This window comes from Salmo salar, chromosome ssa14 (genome assembly GCF_905237065.1).
Source record: "Salmo salar chromosome ssa14, Ssal_v3.1, whole genome shotgun sequence".
Classification (NCBI taxonomy): Eukaryota; Metazoa; Chordata; class Actinopteri; order Salmoniformes; family Salmonidae; genus Salmo; species Salmo salar.
The window spans coordinates 9214584-9234496 of NC_059455.1; the positions used below are offsets into that span (position 1 = coordinate 9214584).

Here is a 19913-nt window from a genome sequence, read left to right on the forward strand (position 1 = left end):
GTTCAAGTCCGGGCTCTGGCTGGGCCCCTCAAGGACATTCAGAGACTTGTCCCGAAGCCACTCCTGCGTTGATTTGGCTGTGTACTTAGGGTCGTTGTCCTGTTGGAAGGTGAACTGTCACCCTAGTCTGAGGTCCTGAGCGCTCTGGAGCAGGTTTTCATCAAGGATCTCTCTGTACTTTGCTCCGTTCATCTTTTCCTCGATCCTGACTAGTCTCCCATTCCCTGCCGCTGAAAAACATCCCCACAGCATGATGCTGCTACCACGCTTCACCGTAGGGATGGTGCCAGGTTTCCTCCAGACGTAACGTTTGGCATTCAGGCCAAAGAGTTCAATCTTAGTTTCATCAGAGAATCATGTTTCTCATGTTCTGAGAGTCTTTAGGTGCCTTTTGGCAAACTCAAAGCGGGCTGTCATGTGCCTTTTACTGAGGAGTGGCTTCCGTCTGGGCACTCTACCATCAAGGCCTGATTGGTGGAGTGCTGCATAGATGGTTGTCCTTCTGGAAGGTTCTCCCATCTCCACAGAGGAACTCTAGAGCTCTGTCAGAGTGACCATCAGGTTCTTGGTCACATCCCTGACCAAGGCCATTCTCCCCCTATTGCTCACTTTGGCCGGGCAGCCAGCTCTAGGAAGAGTCTTGGTGGTTTCAAACTTTTTCTATTTAAGAATGATGGAGGCCACTGTGTTCTTGGGGACCTTCAATGCTACAGAAATGTTTTGGTACCCTTCCCCAGATCTGTGCCTTGACACAATCCTGTCTCGGCGCTCTACAGACAATTCCTTTAACCTCATGGCTTGGTTTTTGCTCTGACATGCACTGTCAACTGTGGGACCTTATATAGACAGACAGGTCTGTGCCTTTCCAAATCATGTCCAATCAATTGAATTTACCACAGGTGGACTCCAATCAAGTTGTAGAAATCTCAATGGAAACTGGAGTTCAATTTTGAGTCACATAGCAAAGGGTCTGAAGGGTATTTGTTTTTATTTTGTAATACATTTGCAAACAATTCAAAAAATCTGTTTTCACTTTGTCATTGCTGAGGATTTTGTATTTATTTAATCCATTTTAGAATAAGGCCGTAACAAAATGTGTAAAAAGTCAAACGGTCTGAGTACTTTCCGAATAGAATAAAAGTTGAGTGATTAGGCCTAAACTAGGAGAATAGCCGTGCAAAATACTACTCTGTCTGGTTGAGGTACTTTTTGTAGGCTTGTTTATTGTCATCCTCTTCTTTCAATCTCTTACGAGCAGCTTTTTCCATTTCCAGCAGTTTCACATACAGGGCCTCTGACATGTCGTCATCGATGTCCATCTAAAAAACAGAAAACACCAAAGTCATGAGAAAAAGGCTAGATAACAATACAATACTATCAAATAACATTGACTTAAAACCCCTTGTAAACCTATTTATTTATTTAACTAGGCAAGTCAGTTAAGAATAAATTCTTATTTACAAGGACAGCCTAGGAACAGTGGGTTAACTGCCTTTGTTCAGGGCCAGAACGACAGATTTTTACCTTGTCAGCTCGGGGATTCGATCTAGCAACCTTTCGGTTACTAGCCCAACGCTTTAACCACTAGGCTACCTGCCGCCCCTAAAGCTAGAACAACCCTATCAGACCGAAACAGTAATATAGAATCTGTTCACAACTTTAATATTACAGATGTTTATCTTGGGGCCTAGCTTTCTATAGTGTTTGCTTACTGTCTATTGAATAACATTTGGTGGGGGGGGGAAATATGATTAAATGAGGACCGTGAAAGACACACTCACTTGTCGAGGCTGCGTGTAGTTGCTCCCCATGCCTGACGTCAAACTGTGATACTTTGCCCTCGGATCCAGGGACTCTGTTTTTTTCAGAAACAGCGAGTGCTATTAAAGGCAGGATGACATGTCAGATTTTGAAATATGACTCAAAGGATGTATTATGAAAACATTTCAAGCTGTTGAGAGTGACATTGTCAACCGTAAAAGCATCTTCCGGATAAACACACAAAAACCATCAGATAAGCATGGCTAGAGTGATAATGCAGTAATACTATGAATATGCCATGATGTTTGTTGTAAGGACGCAGTTGTAATTAACTGTAAAACACTAAGAAAATACTGATTTCATATTTAAATATTCTTATGCTGTAAAATATCCAATAATTGCCAAAACAGATCAAAGATGCAGAATGTAAAAACAAGTTAATTGACGGTAACATTACATAAAAAAAAAAAGACAATACACGTTTGGTTACCCAGACACAGATTATGCTTTTTAGTCCAGGAATAAGCTTTTCATCTGTGTCTGGGAAACCAGCCCATAAATATGCATAATATTAGATGTTAATATGTAAATAATACACATCTGAACTGTTTCGATTGGTTTCTGAGAGACATACCAATGCTCCAGCTCCATTGTACGGTGTCAGTGTGAACGTGTGGGTGAAGATTCTTATCTGTTCATAAAGACATACATGTTAAGTAACAATACAAGTTGTACAAATTTGAATTTCGGATTAAATCACAAGACCACAAAACATTATGTCAAAACAGTAAAAGAAGACTGTGGACTAACTTTAAAAAAATTTTTTTATAAACTTACAAGATACATGATGGGCATGATGAGGGTCCAGAAGAAGGAAGGGAGGATGCCATAGGTAAGATTGGTCATCACCAGCCCTGGACAAATCACTGATGAATACAGCCCCTGTCAATCGTGTAAAAAAAAAATTATCATTATTGATTATCTGACACATGTACTGACTTTTGAGGTAGAGTTTTACTAAATATAAAATGTCATGCAACTTGACATTATGAACAAAGAGAGAGGGCAGCATTCACAATTCCATTCGGATCTAGCACAGACAATGCAGTCTCTAACCAGGCCAGGACCCAGAATGGACCCACCACAACCCACCAGTTGCTCCTGAATTATGATTAAGGGTAAACCGTAGTCCACAGACACTGAGACGCGATAGTCCGGCGTCCCATTGTGACATAGCTACGCTTCTCTTGAGACCACCATGCGTGGGGGACGCACAGCCCGAATGCGTACCTCCCACAATTCCCAACCAATGCGACTCCGGTACGCATCCTCTATTCATTTGAACGTGTTGACAGTTGGAGAAATTGCTTGAGTTGCTCTGAGAATGTGAAAAGTATGAAAGGCAACGGTCCAATATTCTAGAACACTGCTGTGTGTACGCGTGCAAAATTTGGAATATGATGAAGCCTTTAGGCAAACACAGCCATGTGCAACTGAATGAGTGTGTACCTAACCTAGTACACATCTCTTGCAAGGATCCAAAATGGATCTGCCACAACCCACCAATGGCTCATAGCCCAATACTGCCATGTGTAACTGAGTGAACATTTTGGCTTACCTGGCTGTTGTTGTGTCTGTTGAGGGCAAGGCTGATGAGGTCGGAGGCATACTTGGAGGACGCGTAGGGCTCGGTCCCCAGTCTGTGCTGGACATCTTCTAGACTGAAGGCCGAGCGTCTGGCATTGCTGGACGAAGTCCACACTACCCGGGAGGTCTGACCAGCCTGGCAAAGGATAGAGTCTAGCTCCCTGACCTGGAACATAGAGATGGAAAGTATGACAATGTTTGAAGGGACAGATAACCTGGACCACTTTGACACCACATTGGTGCAAGCTACACATTGTACATGCTCACCTCACTCAAAACGTCCTATTTTTTAGGAGGCTAAAACCATGAGTTGGTCAAACAGTAAATTCTCATTATTCCTGTAATGAAAGTCTCCGTCCGGCCCCTGTACCTGTTTTGCTGGGGCCTGCTGCCGTGTCGAGCGAGCCACTACTTTCCCAGAGTAAAAAATGCTCCGGAAGAAGAAGAAAAAAAGTGTTCTGATTGTATAACATTTAAAAATCCAATTGCGGGGAAAACAGGGGGACCATTAGGTGATGCGAGCATGAGCAAAGGAGTGTGAACAGTGCGGATCCTAAGTTGGGGAAAGCTTAACTTTATGCAAATCCTCTGTGATATCGCGGCACTGTTGAACAATCGAAGTTCCCTATAGCTTCCAGCCCATACAGGATTGGCTGTTGATACCTAGCACTATCTAGCTTGCTTGCTAGCACCCAGAGGAGGGCATAGCAAGACGAAATACAAGCGCTAGTTAAATTCATTATGGCTACTAGCAGTAGGTTTTATATTTAGTTAGTGATCTAGCTAATGTGTTTTGGGTTTCCACTTACTCAGGTGGTGAATTACCCCAAAATAAACTTGTATATGATATTAGTGCACATAAAGATTCATCTCTATTGAACAAAGGAAAAAAATCATAAAATTCTGGAGCCAAATTTTAACAGTAAAATATAACAATAGCCTAATTGTCAACCCAAAATGAATGACAATCAATGGATTAGGTTGAAAACATGAGATGTTATGGTGACTCTATTACCGCCACACCGGCGGTCATGTGTCATGACCTGACCGTTTAATCACGGTAACTAGGCTTCTCTAAAACTGCGCTCAGATGGCGCTGATGGTCATTAGTAGCCTACCAAACTTGCTAACTGCCAGTCGCTAATGATGAGTTTTGACTGACCACTATTTAAAAGAGGATTCCAGCTTTCACATGCTGCTATATTTACGGCTCAATTCTTAAAATTAAGCACATTAATCCACTGTACAACCGGTGTAGCCTACCTGGCATACATATACAGTGCATTCAGAAAGTATTCAGACCCCTTGACTTTTTCCACATTTTATTACGTTATAACCTTATTCTAAAATTGATTAAATAAATAGATATGTTTCTACAGCTTGATTGGAGTCCGCCTGTGGTAAGGTCAATTGATTGGACATGATTTGTAAAGGCACACACCTGTCTATGTAAGGTCCCACAGTTGACAGTGCATGTCAGAGAAAAAACCAAGCAATGAGGTTGAAGGAATTGCCTGTAGAGGCGCCGAGGCAGGATTGTGTGGAGGCACAGATCTGGGTAAAGGTACCAAAAAATGTCTGCTGCATTGAACGTCCCCAAGAACACAGTGGCCTCCATCATTCTTAAACGGAAGAAGTTTGTAACCACCAAGACTCTTCCTAGAGCTGTCCGCTCAGCCAAATTGAGCAATCTGGGGAGAAGGGCCTTGGTCAGGGAAGTGACCAAGAACCCAATGGTCACTCTGACAGTGCTCTAGAGTTCCTCTGTGGAGATGGGAGAACCTTCCAGAAGGACAACCATCTCTGCAGCACTCCACCAATCAACCATCTCTGCAGCACTCCACCAATGGTAGAGTGGCCAGATGGAAGCCACTGCTCAGTAAAAAGGCACATGACAGCCCGCTTGGAGTTTTCCAAAAGGCACCTAAAGACTCTCAGACCATGGGAAACCAAGATTGAACTCTTTGGCCTGAATGCCAAGTGTCACATCTGGATGAAACCTGGCACCATCCATACGGTGAAGCATGGTGGTGGCAGCATCATGCTGTAGGGGTGTTTTTCAGTGGCAGGGACTGGAAGACTAGTCAGGATCGAGGCAAAGATGAACAGAGCAAAGAACAAAGGAAGCCTTGATGAAAACCTGCTCCAGAGACCTGAAAATAGCTGTGCAGCAACACTCCCCATCCAACCTGAGAAAGTCCCCAAATACAGGTGTGCCAAGCTTGTAACGTCATACCCATGAACCGAAGGCACTGCAGGCGGCGTGAGTTTCAAGTTTTGGGAAGCAAATTTTTACAATAAAAATGCACCTTTATAATAAAGCATTCCATGCATCATGGCATTTGCAGACTTATGTAAGATAGCCTACTATTCATAATGTGATGAGTAGATTGGATAGTCATAATTTAGGCTAATAATAGAACTCAATCACTGTTTGAGAAAAAACGTTCAATGCATGGCTGAGCGCGTATAGCTAGACCCTAGGCGATATCAGATATATTTCTTCTTTCTTTGCATGGGAAAGATGTGTCCTTTTAAACACATTTCATGCAATTCTACTACATTTTCTATGACTTGAAACATTAGCAGAATATTTTAGCAGAACAAATTACAAGGTAGCCTACTCGAGTTTTTACACCTGTCAGCAACAGGTGTGGCTGAAATAGCCGAATCCACTAATTTGATGGGGTGTCCACATATTTTTGTATGTATTATGTGGACACTCACGAACTGCCTCTAGAAGCAACGTCAGCACAATTACTGTTTGTCAGGAGCTTCATGAAATGGGTATAGTGTACAGTGTATTCAGAAAGTATTCAGACTGCTTGACTTTTTCAAAATTTTGTTAGGAAACAGCCTTATTCTAAAATGGATTTAAAAATGTTTTATCAATCTACACACAATACCCCTTCATGACAAAGTGAAAACAGCTTTAAAGAAATGTTTGCAAATGTATTAAAAGTAAAAAACTAAAATACTTTATTCACGTAAGTATTCAGACCCTTTGCTATGAGACTCGAAATTGAGCTCCGGTGCATCCTGTTTCCATTGATCATCCTTGAGATGTTTATACAACTTGATTGGAGTCCACCTGTGGTAAATTCAATTGATTGGGTATGATTTGGAAAGACACACAACTGTCTATATAAAAAATTTATTTATTTTTTAAATTTTAGAATAAGGCTGTAACATAACAAAATGTGGAAAAAGTCAAGGGGTCTGAATACTTTCCGAATGCACTGTATGTGCAATTGTAGGCCTATTCTTCATACTATAAAATAACATAAAATAATGCCACAGAATTCTAAACAAATTTTGTCTGCTAAATGAACTTTTGTAGCCCATAGCCATATGGCATAGCCAGCTCAGGGCCTAACATAAGGACAACTCAGAATATGCTATTCTGTTCTTCATATGCTATTCTTCTTCTACATTTTCTTTATAAAATCAGCAAAAAAATAAAAGTCCCTTTTTCAGAACACTATCTTTCAAAGATATTTCGTAAAAATCGAAATAACTTCACAGATCTTCATTGTAAAGGGTTAAAAACACAGTTTTCCCATGCTTGTTCAATGAACCATAAACAATTAATGAACATGCACCTGTGGAACGGTTGTTAAGACACTAACAGCTTACAGACGGTAGGCAATTAAGGTCACAGTTATGAAAATGTAGGACACTAAAGAGGCCTTTCTACTGACTCTGAAAAACATCAAAAGAAAGATGCCCAGGGTCTCTGCTCATCTGCGTGAAAGTGCCTTAGGCATGCTGCAAGGAGGCATGAGGACTGCAGATGTGGCCAGGACAATAAATTGCAATGTCCGTAATGTGAGACGCCTAAGACAGCGCTACAGGGAGACAGGACGGACAGCTGATCATCCTCTTAGTGGCAGACCATGTGTAACAACACCTGCACAGGATCGGTACATCCGAACATCACACCTGCGGGACAGGTACAGGATGGCAACAACAACTGCCTGAGTTACACCAGGAATGCCCAATCCCTACATCAGTGCTCAGACTGTCCGCAATAGGCTGAGAGAGGCCTGTTGTAAGGCAGGTCCTCGCCAGACATCACCGGCAACAACGTCGCCTATGGGCACAAACCCACCGTCTCTGGACCAGACAGGACTGGCAAAAAGTGCTCTTCACTGACGAGTCGCGGTTTTGTCTCACCAGGGGTAATGGTCGGATTCGCATTTATCGTCGAAGGAATGAGCGTTACACCGAGACCTGTACTCTGGAGCAGGATCGATTTGGAGGTGGAGGGTCCGTCAGGGTCTGGGGCGGTGTGTCACAGCATCATTGGACTGAGTTTGTTGTCATTGCAGGCAACCTCAATGCTGTGCGTTACAGGGAAGACATCCTCCTCCCTCATGTGGTACCCTTCCTGCAGGCAGGGGCCGAAATCGCGGGGGTGACACGACCCCCCCCATCCTGGGAAAAATATGATTTGTCCCCCCCAATATATCACTGAAACATAACTATGTAATTTTAAAAATATTAATAATACGCAATGAAAGCAATTGTGCTGATTATAGACACTTAATAGAGCGTTTTTAAGTTTCAAAAGATTGCGACCCCCCCACCCTTTTCCTCACAATGGTTTGATCCACTGGCAAGGTAACAGAGGGGTCGTAGCCACTGTCTGAAAGGCACTCAATGAACGTAACTGACGTGAGGTTAATCCAGTCAATCGCGCACACACACTAGCTGAATATGCAGAGCTAGCGCGCAAATATGAACTATTAAGCTAGCTAGTACCTATTCCATTTATGTGGCCTCCTCAAAGATGGAATCTTTGCTATCGTCAATTTATTCCGAGATCAGCATGCAGATGATGTAAGTTAGTGCTTCAAAGTCCCTGTGATAAGGTTAGCGATAAACTGAAGTCCAAACTGAACAGAACTACACTCTCTTCTACCATTGTCTTAAATATATTTAATGGTCTCGTTGCAAAAGCTAAATTGTCGCAAGGGAACTTTTATTTATTTATTTTATTTAACCCGGGTAGCAAAGATTATAGCAAACACCACTGAAACTGAATTGGTGCTCGCTAGCTTTGCAAATTCAGCTATTGTTGGAAGCCAGCCAATATGAAACAAACTATTAAAATTACAAAAGGTTGCAGCATATGTTGTGTAAATGGTGAACTCATACAGCTGTCAACTCTTGTCATTTTAATCCGTTTCACATTTGCTAGCTACCTTTTAGATCGAAGCCCAAATAGAATGATAAAAGATAAGATGATAGAAGCCCATCTCCTACTGTAAATAACCTACACACTGTGTGTGTGTGTAGCCAGCCAGCCAGGTAGAAAAATGGCAGAAAAATAAAAGACGGACATCAGAGTATTTCTCAGTACACCAAAACGCAAAGTAAGAACCCTAGTAGCCTAATATCTCAAAGACTAGTTGATAAAATGTTCATAAGAAAGAAATGAAATTCTAATGGAAATGTTTCACAATGATGTCATTAGGCAGAGCAGGCAACAGATGGCACATAGACAGCAGAGTTGGGGACAGATATGCAGGGACAGACTGGCAGAGACAGGGAGTCTCAGGTAAGTTTGTTGAGTCTTTGTTTGGCAACATTATGAAAGGTTCTCCATTTTTTTTACTTGTAAAATAGGAACATTATTGGAAAATGCCATGGATACCCCCACTCTCAACTTAAACTGGTGACTGAACTAAGATTTGTTAAAGGCAATGGTATTACTGTTGTGAGTAGTTGTGTAGTTTTGGGTACCGGTAGTTAGGAGTACGGCAAACACCTTATTTCTTTGGTTCCTCAATATACATTTACCATATTACAATGTAGGCTATGTGTTACAGCACTACTTTTGGTGTCCCCCTCAGGAATTGCTCTTGAGAAAATTTCATGTAATTGTCCCCCCCAAAGTTGATATCAGATTTTTGCCCCTGCCTGCAGGCTCATCCTGTCATGACCCTTAAGCATGACAATGCCACCAGCCATACTGCTTGTTCTGTGCGTGATTTCCTGCAAGACAGGAATGTCAGTGTTCTGCCATGGCTATCGAAGAGCCTGGATCTCAATCCCATTGAGCACGTCTGGGACCTGTTGGATTGGAGGGTGAGGGCTAGGGCCATTCCCCCAGAAATGTTTGGGAACTTGCAGGTGCCTTGGTGGAAGAGTGGGGTAACATCTCACAGCAAGAACTGGCAAATCTGGTGCAGTCCATGAGGAGGAGATGCATTGCAGTACTTAATGCAGCTGGTGGCCACACCAGATACTGACTATTACTTTTGATTTTGACCCCCCTTTGTTCAGGGACACATTATTCAATTTCTGTTAGTCACATGTCTGTGGAACTTGTTCAGTTTATGTCTCAGTTGTTGAATCTTGTTATGTTCTTTCAAATATTTACACATGTTAAGTTTGCTGAAAATAAACGCAGTTGACACTGAGGACGTTTATTTTTTTGCTGAGTTTATCATGTTTCTTTAGACCTGCCTAAAATAAATAATAGATTTATTGTGATGGTGTGGGCTATATTAAATGGATTTATTAGACATTATTTTTTTTATGTAGATGTTCCCAAGGTCCGCATCAATGGCTTGTAGGCTATGCGTGAAAGCCAGGAGATGCTAAATGTGTTTATGTTAATTAACGGTTAATTACCATGAGATTGGCAGCTATTTGCATGGCAATCACCGGCTGACAAAATGTAATGACTGCCACAGCCCTATTACCATCTCAGTAATGATGCCAATTTGTTTCTATTGAGTGATGCTGCAAAAGAATTGTGTGCGACCAAATCATGGGCTGGTGTCAAAAACTGAAAAACTTGGAAAATGTTCGTCTGGAGACCTGGACAGGTAAGATTACTCTCTCATATACGGTAGGTTTAATTTTGACTTGACTTTTTCTTATCTTTTGTTGTCCTTTTGTCTTTGTGTCTTGTGGAAAATGAATAAAATACGTTTTCAATTGGGAATCAAGAAATATGATGAGTGAAATTACCCCAAGAACTGTGAAAAAGTACATGAAAGTAAACATTGCTAATGAATGCCTGGTTTGATTGAATTCCAGCCCTTGCCTGTCATCAGTCGTGTCCTATCACTGAGACTGTCTAATGCCAGTCCAAGGGACTAGAGAGTAAGGTGCATGGACGGTACAGCATGGAAACAAAATGGACAAGATAGAAACAAACGTTTAATAGTTAATGGCATGAGTCTCTAGAGGTTACTACCTGTTACAGTGAGCTGGGTATCATTTTCCCTGTGGTTTTGAAAAGTAGATGAGTTTTTAAAGTTTCCAATACCTTTGTGGTTTTCCTTTAAAAAAGGGGCCAACTCAAAAAACAACTATCTGCTTGAAAATGGCCTATGTGGCATCAATAGTAGTCCTAAAATTGACCCCAAAAAAGTGTAAGTGGGAGAACTTGAGTCATAATGTCAGTTTTTTCCCAAAAATAGATTTGTGAGATTTAAGGAATCCCGCACGCCACAGTTTTCCTTGGGTTGGCTTTGGATTTCAATCGTGCCCACATGCCTACTACGAGAACGCTACTTGGCAGCACCCCCCAAAAAAATATCATTGATTAGGAGCACATCAGCACGTGACCCGGCGTTTGCAAAGCCATTAGTCACGCAATCCCTTGTTGAAAGTAAAGTGGCTGTATGGGATATTTCAACTATGGTGAGTAAAGAGGAACACAACCAACATAACACACCTACATCATACCACAGCCTCAAGACAACTCTCGCTATGGCTTCTATCATTTCTTAATAAGGACGTGGAAAAGCGAGGCGAAATCAGTGAGTTCAGCCCACCACTACGTTTTTCCTCACCACGTGACCATGAAACCTGACCAAGGAAAACTCCAGGCCCTATCCCTTAGTTGTAACAGGGGCCTGGGTCAGGTTACGTAGGTAAGAAAAAACACCTGGCCCTAACCAGCTTAAGTTTTAATTTCCAGGGTGTGTTTCCATTTGAGACAAACCTCTCTGTGTTGAGAAACATTATGATACGAAAGGATAAAATAAGATAAGTGACTTACCAGCACAAAGTGTCCAAAGAGGTTTGTGGCGAAAACTTCCTGTAGTCCGTCTTTGTTGACACGGTCCTGCTGGGTCAGGAGGCCCTCTGCTGTGGCAAACATTTTCACGACGTTGCTGCAGCACAAAGATGACATCACATCAGAGCACTGGACAACGCTAAACACTTACTAGATATATATCTATATATATCTGAAGGGTTAAGTTCAAACTTTTTCAGGGGGTCAAATGGAAAATGATTTGTACTTGGAGTCTAGTTGTGAGAGAAGTAAAGGTGCCTGGAAGAACCTTGCCACACTGGTGGAACCTTTCCAGTTCAAAAAGGTTCCTTGAGGAACCCCTCTGAAAAGGATCTTCGAGGAACCCCTGTGTAAAGTTTAAAACCAGAACCTTTTCGTGATGGGATGGGTTAAATTTGGAACTTTTTTAATAAATGATTGTAGACATGGCAGCCTATCAGATTGCAGATGTGGTTTGTTGGCGGTGTGGCTTTTTGGCCACCCGTTAGGGTAAATGTTAAGTTTCTACACTGCAAATTTAAACTTTCCTTGAATATTTATGCAGATTACATATTACAATATAATATTAACATTTCTGATTACACATAGTAATACATGTATTTATTTTATTTAACTAGGCAAGTCAGTTAAGAACAAATTCTTATTTACAATGAAGGCCTACCCCAGCCAAACCCTAATGACGCTGGGCCAATTGTGCGCCGCCATATGGGACTCCGAATCATGGACGGTTTTGATACAGCCTGGAATCGAACCAGGGTCTGCAGTGACACCTCTAGCACTAAGATGCAGTGCCTTAGACCGCTGCGCCACTCAGGAGCCCAAAGAACCTTATAAAGTGGTAACTACTCCAACTTCGGGATTTGCATAGGCTCTTGAGGAACTCATACACCTCTGTTAGCCTCATTGAAACTACAAAACCGCGGTGCCTGTTAATTTATCATCAAATCACAGCCTACTTCGCCAAACGGGTGATGATTTAACAAGCGCATTCGCGAAAAAAGCACTGTCGTTGCACCACTGTACCTAACCATAAACATCAACGCCTTTCTTAAAATCAATACACAAGTATATACTTTTTAAACCTGCATATTTAGTTAAAAGAAATTCATGTTCGCAGGCAATATTAACTAGGGAAATTGTCACTTCTCTTGCGTTCTGTGCAAGCAGAGTCAGGGTATATGCAACAGTTTCGGCCGCCTGGCTCGTTGCGAACTGTGTGAAGACCATTTCTTCCTAACAAAGACCGTAATTAATTTGCCTGAATTTTACATAATTATGACATAACATTGAAGGTGGTGCAATGTAACAGGAATATTTAGACTTATGGATGCCACCCGTTCGATAAAATAGAAAACGGTTCTGTATTTCACTGAAAGAATAAACGTTTTGTTTTTTTGAAATGATAGTTTACAGATTTGACCATACTAATGACCTAAGGCTCGTATTTCTGTGTGTTTATTATATTATAATTAAGTCTATGATTGGATATTTGATAGAGCAGTCTGACTGAGCGGTGGTAGGCAGCAGCAGGCTCATAAGCATTCATTCAAACAGCACTTTCCTGCATTTGCCAGCAGAACTTCGCAATGCTTGAAGCACAGCGCTGTTTATGACTTCAAGCCTATCAACTACCGAGATTAGGCTGGCAATACTATAGTGCCTATATGAACATCAAATAGTCAAAGGTATATGAAATACAAATGGTATAGAGAGAAATAGTTGTATAATTCCTATAATAACTTCAACCTAAAACTTCTTAACTGGGAATATTGAAGACTCATGTTAAAAGGAACCACCAGCTTTCATATGTTCTCATGTTCTGAGCAAGGAACTTAAATGTTAGCTTTTTTTACATGGCACATATTGCACTTTTACTTTCTTCTCCAACACTGTGTTTTTGCATTATTTAAACCAAATTGAACACGTTTCATTATTTATGAGACTAAATAGATTTTTATTCATGTGTTATATTAAGTTACAATAAAAGTGTTCATCCAGTATTGTTGTAATTGTCATTATTACAAATATATATTATTATTTTTATAGAATTCGGCCGATTTAATCGGTATCGGCCTTTTTTGGTCCTCCAATAAATCGGTATCGGCGTTCAAAAATCGGTCAACCTCTAGTACAGGTGCATCAATGTTGGGACCGAGAGACTGAAAAACAGTTTCTATCTCAAGGCCATCAGACTGCTAAACAGCGATCACTAACTCAGAGAGGCTGCAGCCTACATGGAAACCCAATCACTGGCCACTTTAATAAATTAATAACTAGTCACTTTAAAACAATGCCACTTTAAATAATGCCACTTTAATGATGATACATACAGTTGAAGTCGGAAGTTTATATACACCTAAGCCAAATACATTTAAACTCATTTTTTCACAATTCCTGACATTTAATCCAAGTAAAAATTCCCTGTTTTAGGTCAGGTAGGATCATCACTTTATTTTAAGAATGTGAGATGTCAGAATAATAGTTGAGAGAATGATTTATTTCAGCTTTTATTACTTTCATCACATTCCCAGTGGGTCAGAAGTTTACATACACTCAATTAGTATTTGGTAGCATTGCCTTTAAATTGTTTAACTTGGGTCAAACGTTTTGGGTAGCCTTCCACAAGCTTCCCACAATAAGTTGGGTGAATTTTTGCCCATTCCTCCTGACAGAGCTGGTGTAACTGAGTCAGGTTTGTAGGCCTCCTTGCTCGCACACACTTTTTCAGTTATGCCCACAAATGTTCTATAGGAATGAGGTCAGGGCTTTGTGATGGCCACTCCAATACCTTGACTTTGTTGTCCTTAAGCCATTTTGCCACAACTTTGGAAGTATGCTTGGGGCCATTGTCCATTTCGAAGACACATTTGCGACCAAGCTTTAACTTCCTGACTGATGTCTTGAGATGTTGATTCAATATATCCACATAATTTTCCTTCCTCATGACACCATCTATTTTGTGAAGTGCACCAGTCCCTCATGCAGCAAAGCACCCCCACAACATGATGCTGCCACCCCCGTGCTTCTCGGTTGGGATGGTGTTCTTCGGCTTGCAAGCCTCCCCCTTTTTCCTCCAAACATAATGATGGTCATTATGGCCAAACAGTTCTATTTTTGTTTCATCAGACCAGAGGACATTTCTCCAAAAAGTACGATCTTTGTCCCCATGTGCAGTTGCAAACCGTAGTCTGGCTTTTTTATGGCGGTTTTGGAGCAGTGGCTTCTTCCTTGCTGAGCGGCCTTTCAGGTTATTTCAATATAGGACTCGTTTTACTGTGGATATAGATACTTTTGGACCTGTTTCCTCCAGCATCTTCACAAGGTCCTTTGCTGTTGTTCTGGGATTGATTTGCACTTTTCGCACCAAAGTATGTTCATCTCTAGGAGACAGAACACGTCTCCTTCCTGAGCAGTATGACGGCTGCGTGGTCCTATGGTGTTTATACTTGCGTACTATTGTTGTACAGATGAACGTGGTACCTTCAGGTGTTTGGAAATTGGTCCCAAGGATGAACCAGACTTGTGGAGGTCTACAATTATTAAGGTCTTGGCTGATTTCTTTTGATTTTCCCATGATGTCAAGAAAAGAGGCACTGAGTTTGAAGGCAGGCCTTGAAATACATCCACATGTATACCTCCAATTGACTCAAATGATGTCAATTAGCCTATTAGAAGCTTCCAAAGCCATGACATCCTTTTCTGGAATTTTCCAAGCTGTTTAAAGGCACAGTCAACTTAGTGTATGTAAACTTCTGACTCACTGGAATTGTGATGCAGTGAATTATAAGTGAAATAATCTGTCTGTAAACAATTCTTGGAAAAATGACTTGTGTCATGCACAAAGTAGATGTCCTAACCGACTTGCCAAAACTATAGTTTGTTAACAAGAAATTTGTGGAGTGGTTGAAAAACGAGTTATAAAACATTACTCATATCATATGTATATACTATACTATACTATTTTATACTATTTTATACCATCTATTCCACCTTGCCTATGCCACTCGGCCATCGCTCATCCCTATATTTATATGTACATATTCTCATTCACCCCTTTAGATTTATGTGTATTAGGTAGTTGTTGGGGAATTGTTAGATTACTTGTTAGATATTACTGCACTGTCGGAACTAGAAGCACAAGCATTTCTCTACACTCTGTTGGGTTCTGAGAATATGAAATATACTTATTCATGTCACGGATGGAGTGCTGAGGTTTAGAGGGTCTACACCAGAAGTTAATGGTTATAGGAGGAAGGTATATCATGTGTGCAACTAAGCTTGGAATGTGTTGAGTGCAGGGAAGTGATTACATGTGGCAGGCATTGATAAGGAGAGAGAGCCATGGATTAGTGATGGAGGGGGGTTGAGGTCAGGTCAAATAAAGGGAGAAATAAAAAAGTTTATGCCCGTATCACCAGTGTCCTGCATAGCATTAAAGAATGATGTTTGTACAGATGGGTAGGAGGAGACAGCCTATGAGGAACGGTTAAATATCAGTGCTTGTGTGAAAATGTTTTTGTCGGAATGCAGCTGTTTTTACCTGGGGCAGAATAAACTTGGTTAAGCTTTCATAAATGTCCTCTGAGTTTTTACTCTGAGAATTAGAACCTAACAACTCGCATTAACATCTGCTAACCATGTGTATGTGACCAATACAATTTGATGACAACACAACAAATTAACATTTACTCTAACAGGTTTCCAAAAAAGATCTATCTTAAAACCACGCCCCTACTAAGCCACACCTCCACCCCAAGGTTCCTCCAGGAACCTGTTGCTACATTGAACCATTAAAGGTTACTCCAAGAACCCCTCAAATAACCGAAGGTGCAAATATGAACCATTGACTAGAAATGGTTCCTTGAGGAACTGCAGGGGTTCCTTGAGAAATGAAATGGTGCGTGTTGTTTGAGTAGAGTACGGCTTGAAGGCGATTACCTTACCTAGAAAATAGGCCCTTGAAAAAGGCTTTGATGTCAATCTGTGGATTTGGCATGATCCCGGCATTAAGGTATAGGTAGTCCAGTCTGTTGTACCTGTGGAATGAGTATTAGCAAAAGTATTTATTGATGTCACATTGAAAAGGATGTAAAGTACATATGCATTTGTGTGTGTGTGTGTCTATACGTATGTGTGTGAGGGGTTAACTGGGTAATGACTATTACTTCTACTGTGTGGCAGCACTGACAACATGGCGGACAGAGCCCATATCCAGATGTGTTTGTGTGTCTGTGCTGTTTATTATTATATATATTTTTTATGAGCATGGTCTTATTTCTATTACAGCATATTGGATGACTGTCATTCATATTCCATTCACCCAGCTCAATGTAACATTGATAGGTGTAGGCTACTACATGATACTTGAATTTTCCCTTCACCCATCATGAGGTTTCTACAACCTAGCCTACAAATGAAAGTTTCTGATGCAGGTGCACATGTCGAGAGACAAAATTTTAGTAATCAAGGTGACAGACAGTGACACATTCAATACCACCTTGCACACTTTTGCCTGCATCTTGCTGATCTAGAATATTCTGGTAGGTTTATCCCATTTTCATTCAGTTTGCTTCCATTTAAGAAAGGTATTTCAACGTGCTCTCCTCCTCTAACCTTTTCCCTTCGCTTGTGGACTTCAGTGCACAACATAACAGCTGCCTGTGACTAGGCGAAAAAACCTTCCCAAGCCAAACTTTCATACCTGATATAGGAATTTTATATCTTAATGATAATAATCAGCCTTGACTAATTCCCAAGGTTTGTAAAACAATGGGTTAAATAATTAGGCAAGGACTCAGCTTTCTGCAAAAGGTTCATTCGGCTTTATTCATGAGAACGTTCTGAGGTCAAGATAACAAAACAGTCATTATATAGTTTCTTCCTTACTTACGCACATGCATTTACACACAAACTGTTGGTGAACTGCATCTCCCCTTTGACTTCCCACAATGTTTATCACTATCCAGCTCTGCCTGTTTCTTTCCCTCAAGATTAGGACAACCTTGACGTTTACTCCCTGAACCACATGTCCTCTTCTCTCTTGGGCACACTAAATACACACACACACACATTTCTCTCCCTCTCCAGCCTCTACTAGACTTTCTGGGACTAATCGGACTAATCGTTCATTACATTGATTATTCATTAACCATGCTACATGACTAATAATTCATGGTTTATTGATTAATTTACCTTTATTAGATAATTATCTTATCAATACCATAACCACTACACACAGCCTACATCATTGTCACTATATTAGCTAAAGTCAACATAGCTACTAGAACTAACACGTTAGTAAACCAGCTACAATCATGCAGTACAGTGTACAGCAAGCAGTTTAGCAGTTACACCTGTGGGCCCAGTAGCAAAAAAATTAATAAAACCGAAAGCTTACCTTGACTTGGAAGAGTACCAGTGTTAGATAGCCTTAGTCAGCTAGCTAACATAAATAGCATTCCTCTCTGTTTGAGAGGAATACCACAAAATATCTCTCGCTCTCTCTTCTTAATTTTTGAAGATATTAATTTGTTCAACACTGTTCAACTATTGTTTTTCTCTGTCTTTGAGTCAACTACTCACAACATTTTATGCACTGCACTGCTAGCTAACTGTAGCTTATGCTTTCAGTACTAGTTTAATTATCTGATCCTTTGATTGGGTGGGCAACATGTCAGTTCATGCTGCAAAAGCTCTGGATAGGTTGGAGGACATCCTCTGGAAGTTGTCATAATTACTGTGTAAGTCTATGGAAGAGGGTAAGAATCATGAGCCTAAAATGTTTTGTATCGAAGTCAATGTGCTCAGAGGAGGATGGAAAATAGCTGTCCTTCGGATACACCACGGTGCTACCTCAGAGAGCGCTACCCCAGAGAGTGCTGTTGAGGCTACTGTAAAACTTCATTGCGAAACAGTGTGTTTTTGTCAGTTATTTGGTGATGTGAAAATACTTTGTATAGTTATCTAAAAAACATAACTTTTTACATTTTTCTGAAATTCACTGAGTAGGATGGTCCTCCCCTTCCTCCTATGAGGAGCCTCCACTAGTGTGTGTACAGTATGTGTGTGTGAGGAGTTAACAGGGTAATGGTCTGACGGTCTATACCTAGCCTTGACCTTGTGGGCGGCGTGGAGAACCGAGCGGACAGAGCCCACATCCAGGTGCAGCAGGTCTATGTGGGCGTCGGGGTGAGAGGTCAGCAGAGCGGAGCGGGCCGCCTCAGCCCTCTGCATGTTCCTGCAGGCCAGACACAGCTGCAGCCGACTGTCCTCACAGAGCAGCCGCTCACACAGGGCTAGGCCGATACCACTGTGGAGATGGAGAGGTCATAGATAGGAGATGAAAAATACTGTAGGTGTAGGACACAAACGTCCTCATGTGTTGCATTGCACGCACACACACACGCTTATTTTAATTCCATAGGTCAACTGTTATTACAGTCAGTGGACAATCAGTGAATCAAAGTCAGTTTATGGATTAGTCAGACTAAATGACAACAAGCTGGCTTGAGATAGAGTAGAGAGTAACTTGGCTATTAGTGCAATAGCTTCATTACAAGTGAGACGTGAATGTAACTTGGCAGTATTTCCACTAACAGCAACTTTGTCAACATGTAGCCTACATTTGCCACAATATGACGTTACAAGGCCATATTGCGTCAAGTGGTTCTTCATTTGAAACGTTGTTGCAAATGCTTAGCTTAACTTTTTTCAAACACATTAATTCCCCGACAGGCAGTGATTGGCGACATTGTATCGCATTAATAACGTTATCCTATCCCATCAAGTAGCCTGGACAAGATTAACTGCAGTGACAGTCAGCCTATTTATGAATAATGTACGTTGCCTACCTGTTCGCGCCGGTCACTAAAATCACTTTCTCCATGATGGCTCTTCTTCAATTGTAGGAAACCGGTGAAAGTTAAAAGATAACAGAAAAGAATACTATCAATGTACAACACTCTGGTCCGATGTTATGAACACAACGATAGCCTATGCAGACACGGCTACATGGTGTGATTGGATGACGACACATCACTGTCGGCCAATCAGATGTAACTACAGAGAGCCAAGCGGCTCATCCTTCCCAGCAGCGCAAAATAAAATAAAAATCTCGAATGCGGAGTTTTGTAGGTTTACAGAAGAGAGCGAAATACACTTTTATTTTCTTTCATCATTTTGCAAGTGCTGTTTCATTTCAAGATCTAAAGCAATGTAAAGACCTCAAATAGAAATGTAGAACAAGGAATGCAAAATGTGTTTTATTCTATGATCAAAATGCTTTCTTTGTCGCAACATTTTGGTTTGACCTAAAGCATTTTTTATTTTAAAAAAGTACATTTATTGCATGTAATTCTTGTGAAGTGCGCATTAGATTTTTGTATTTCAATTTTGCTTGGTATGGAGGCCTATTTAGGCTTTCATGCGCTGGTGGGAAGTTGGAAATTGGGAAGTTCAAATTTGT

At 41.0% G+C, this 19913-nt stretch overlaps 1 protein-coding gene across 2 annotated transcripts; it reads right to left on the minus strand.

Annotated features, from left to right (window-relative positions):
- Window positions 1-971: 971 nt before the first annotated feature.
- On the minus strand, window positions 972-19550 carry hsd17b7 (hydroxysteroid (17-beta) dehydrogenase 7). Of its 2 annotated transcripts, none has more exons than XM_014139316.2 (9): window positions 19300-19550; window positions 18555-18758; window positions 16393-16485; window positions 11432-11546; window positions 3380-3574; window positions 2599-2703; window positions 2396-2452; window positions 1782-1855; window positions 972-1319 (listed from the first exon to the last, which is right to left on the minus strand). In XM_014139316.2, the coding sequence occupies exons 1-8, from the start codon at window positions 19332-19334 to the stop codon at window positions 1820-1822; spliced, it is 840 nt and encodes a 279-aa protein (XP_013994791.2). In that variant the 5' UTR covers window positions 19335-19550; the 3' UTR covers window positions 972-1319; window positions 1782-1819. The 2 variants fall into 2 exon arrangements, with proteins under 2 accessions (XP_013994791.2, XP_013994790.2); XM_014139315.2 differs by having other exon boundaries at window positions 1782-1880.
- Between the last annotated feature and the right edge of the window lie 363 nt (window positions 19551-19913).

Bases quoted from the DNA above. Each gene is read 5' to 3' on its own strand.
- hsd17b7 (XM_014139315.2), bottom strand. From the start codon at position 19,334: ATGGAGAAAGTGATTTTAGTGACCGGCGCGAACAG. The intron at 16,486-18,554 runs GTATAGACCGTC...CTCATTCCACAG, and splicing joins GCCCACAAGGTCAAGGCTAG to GTACAACAGACTGGACTACC. The intron at 2,453-2,598 runs GTAAGTTTATAA...CTTTATGAACAG, and splicing joins TCATGCCCATCATGTATCTT to ATAAGAATCTTCACCCACAC.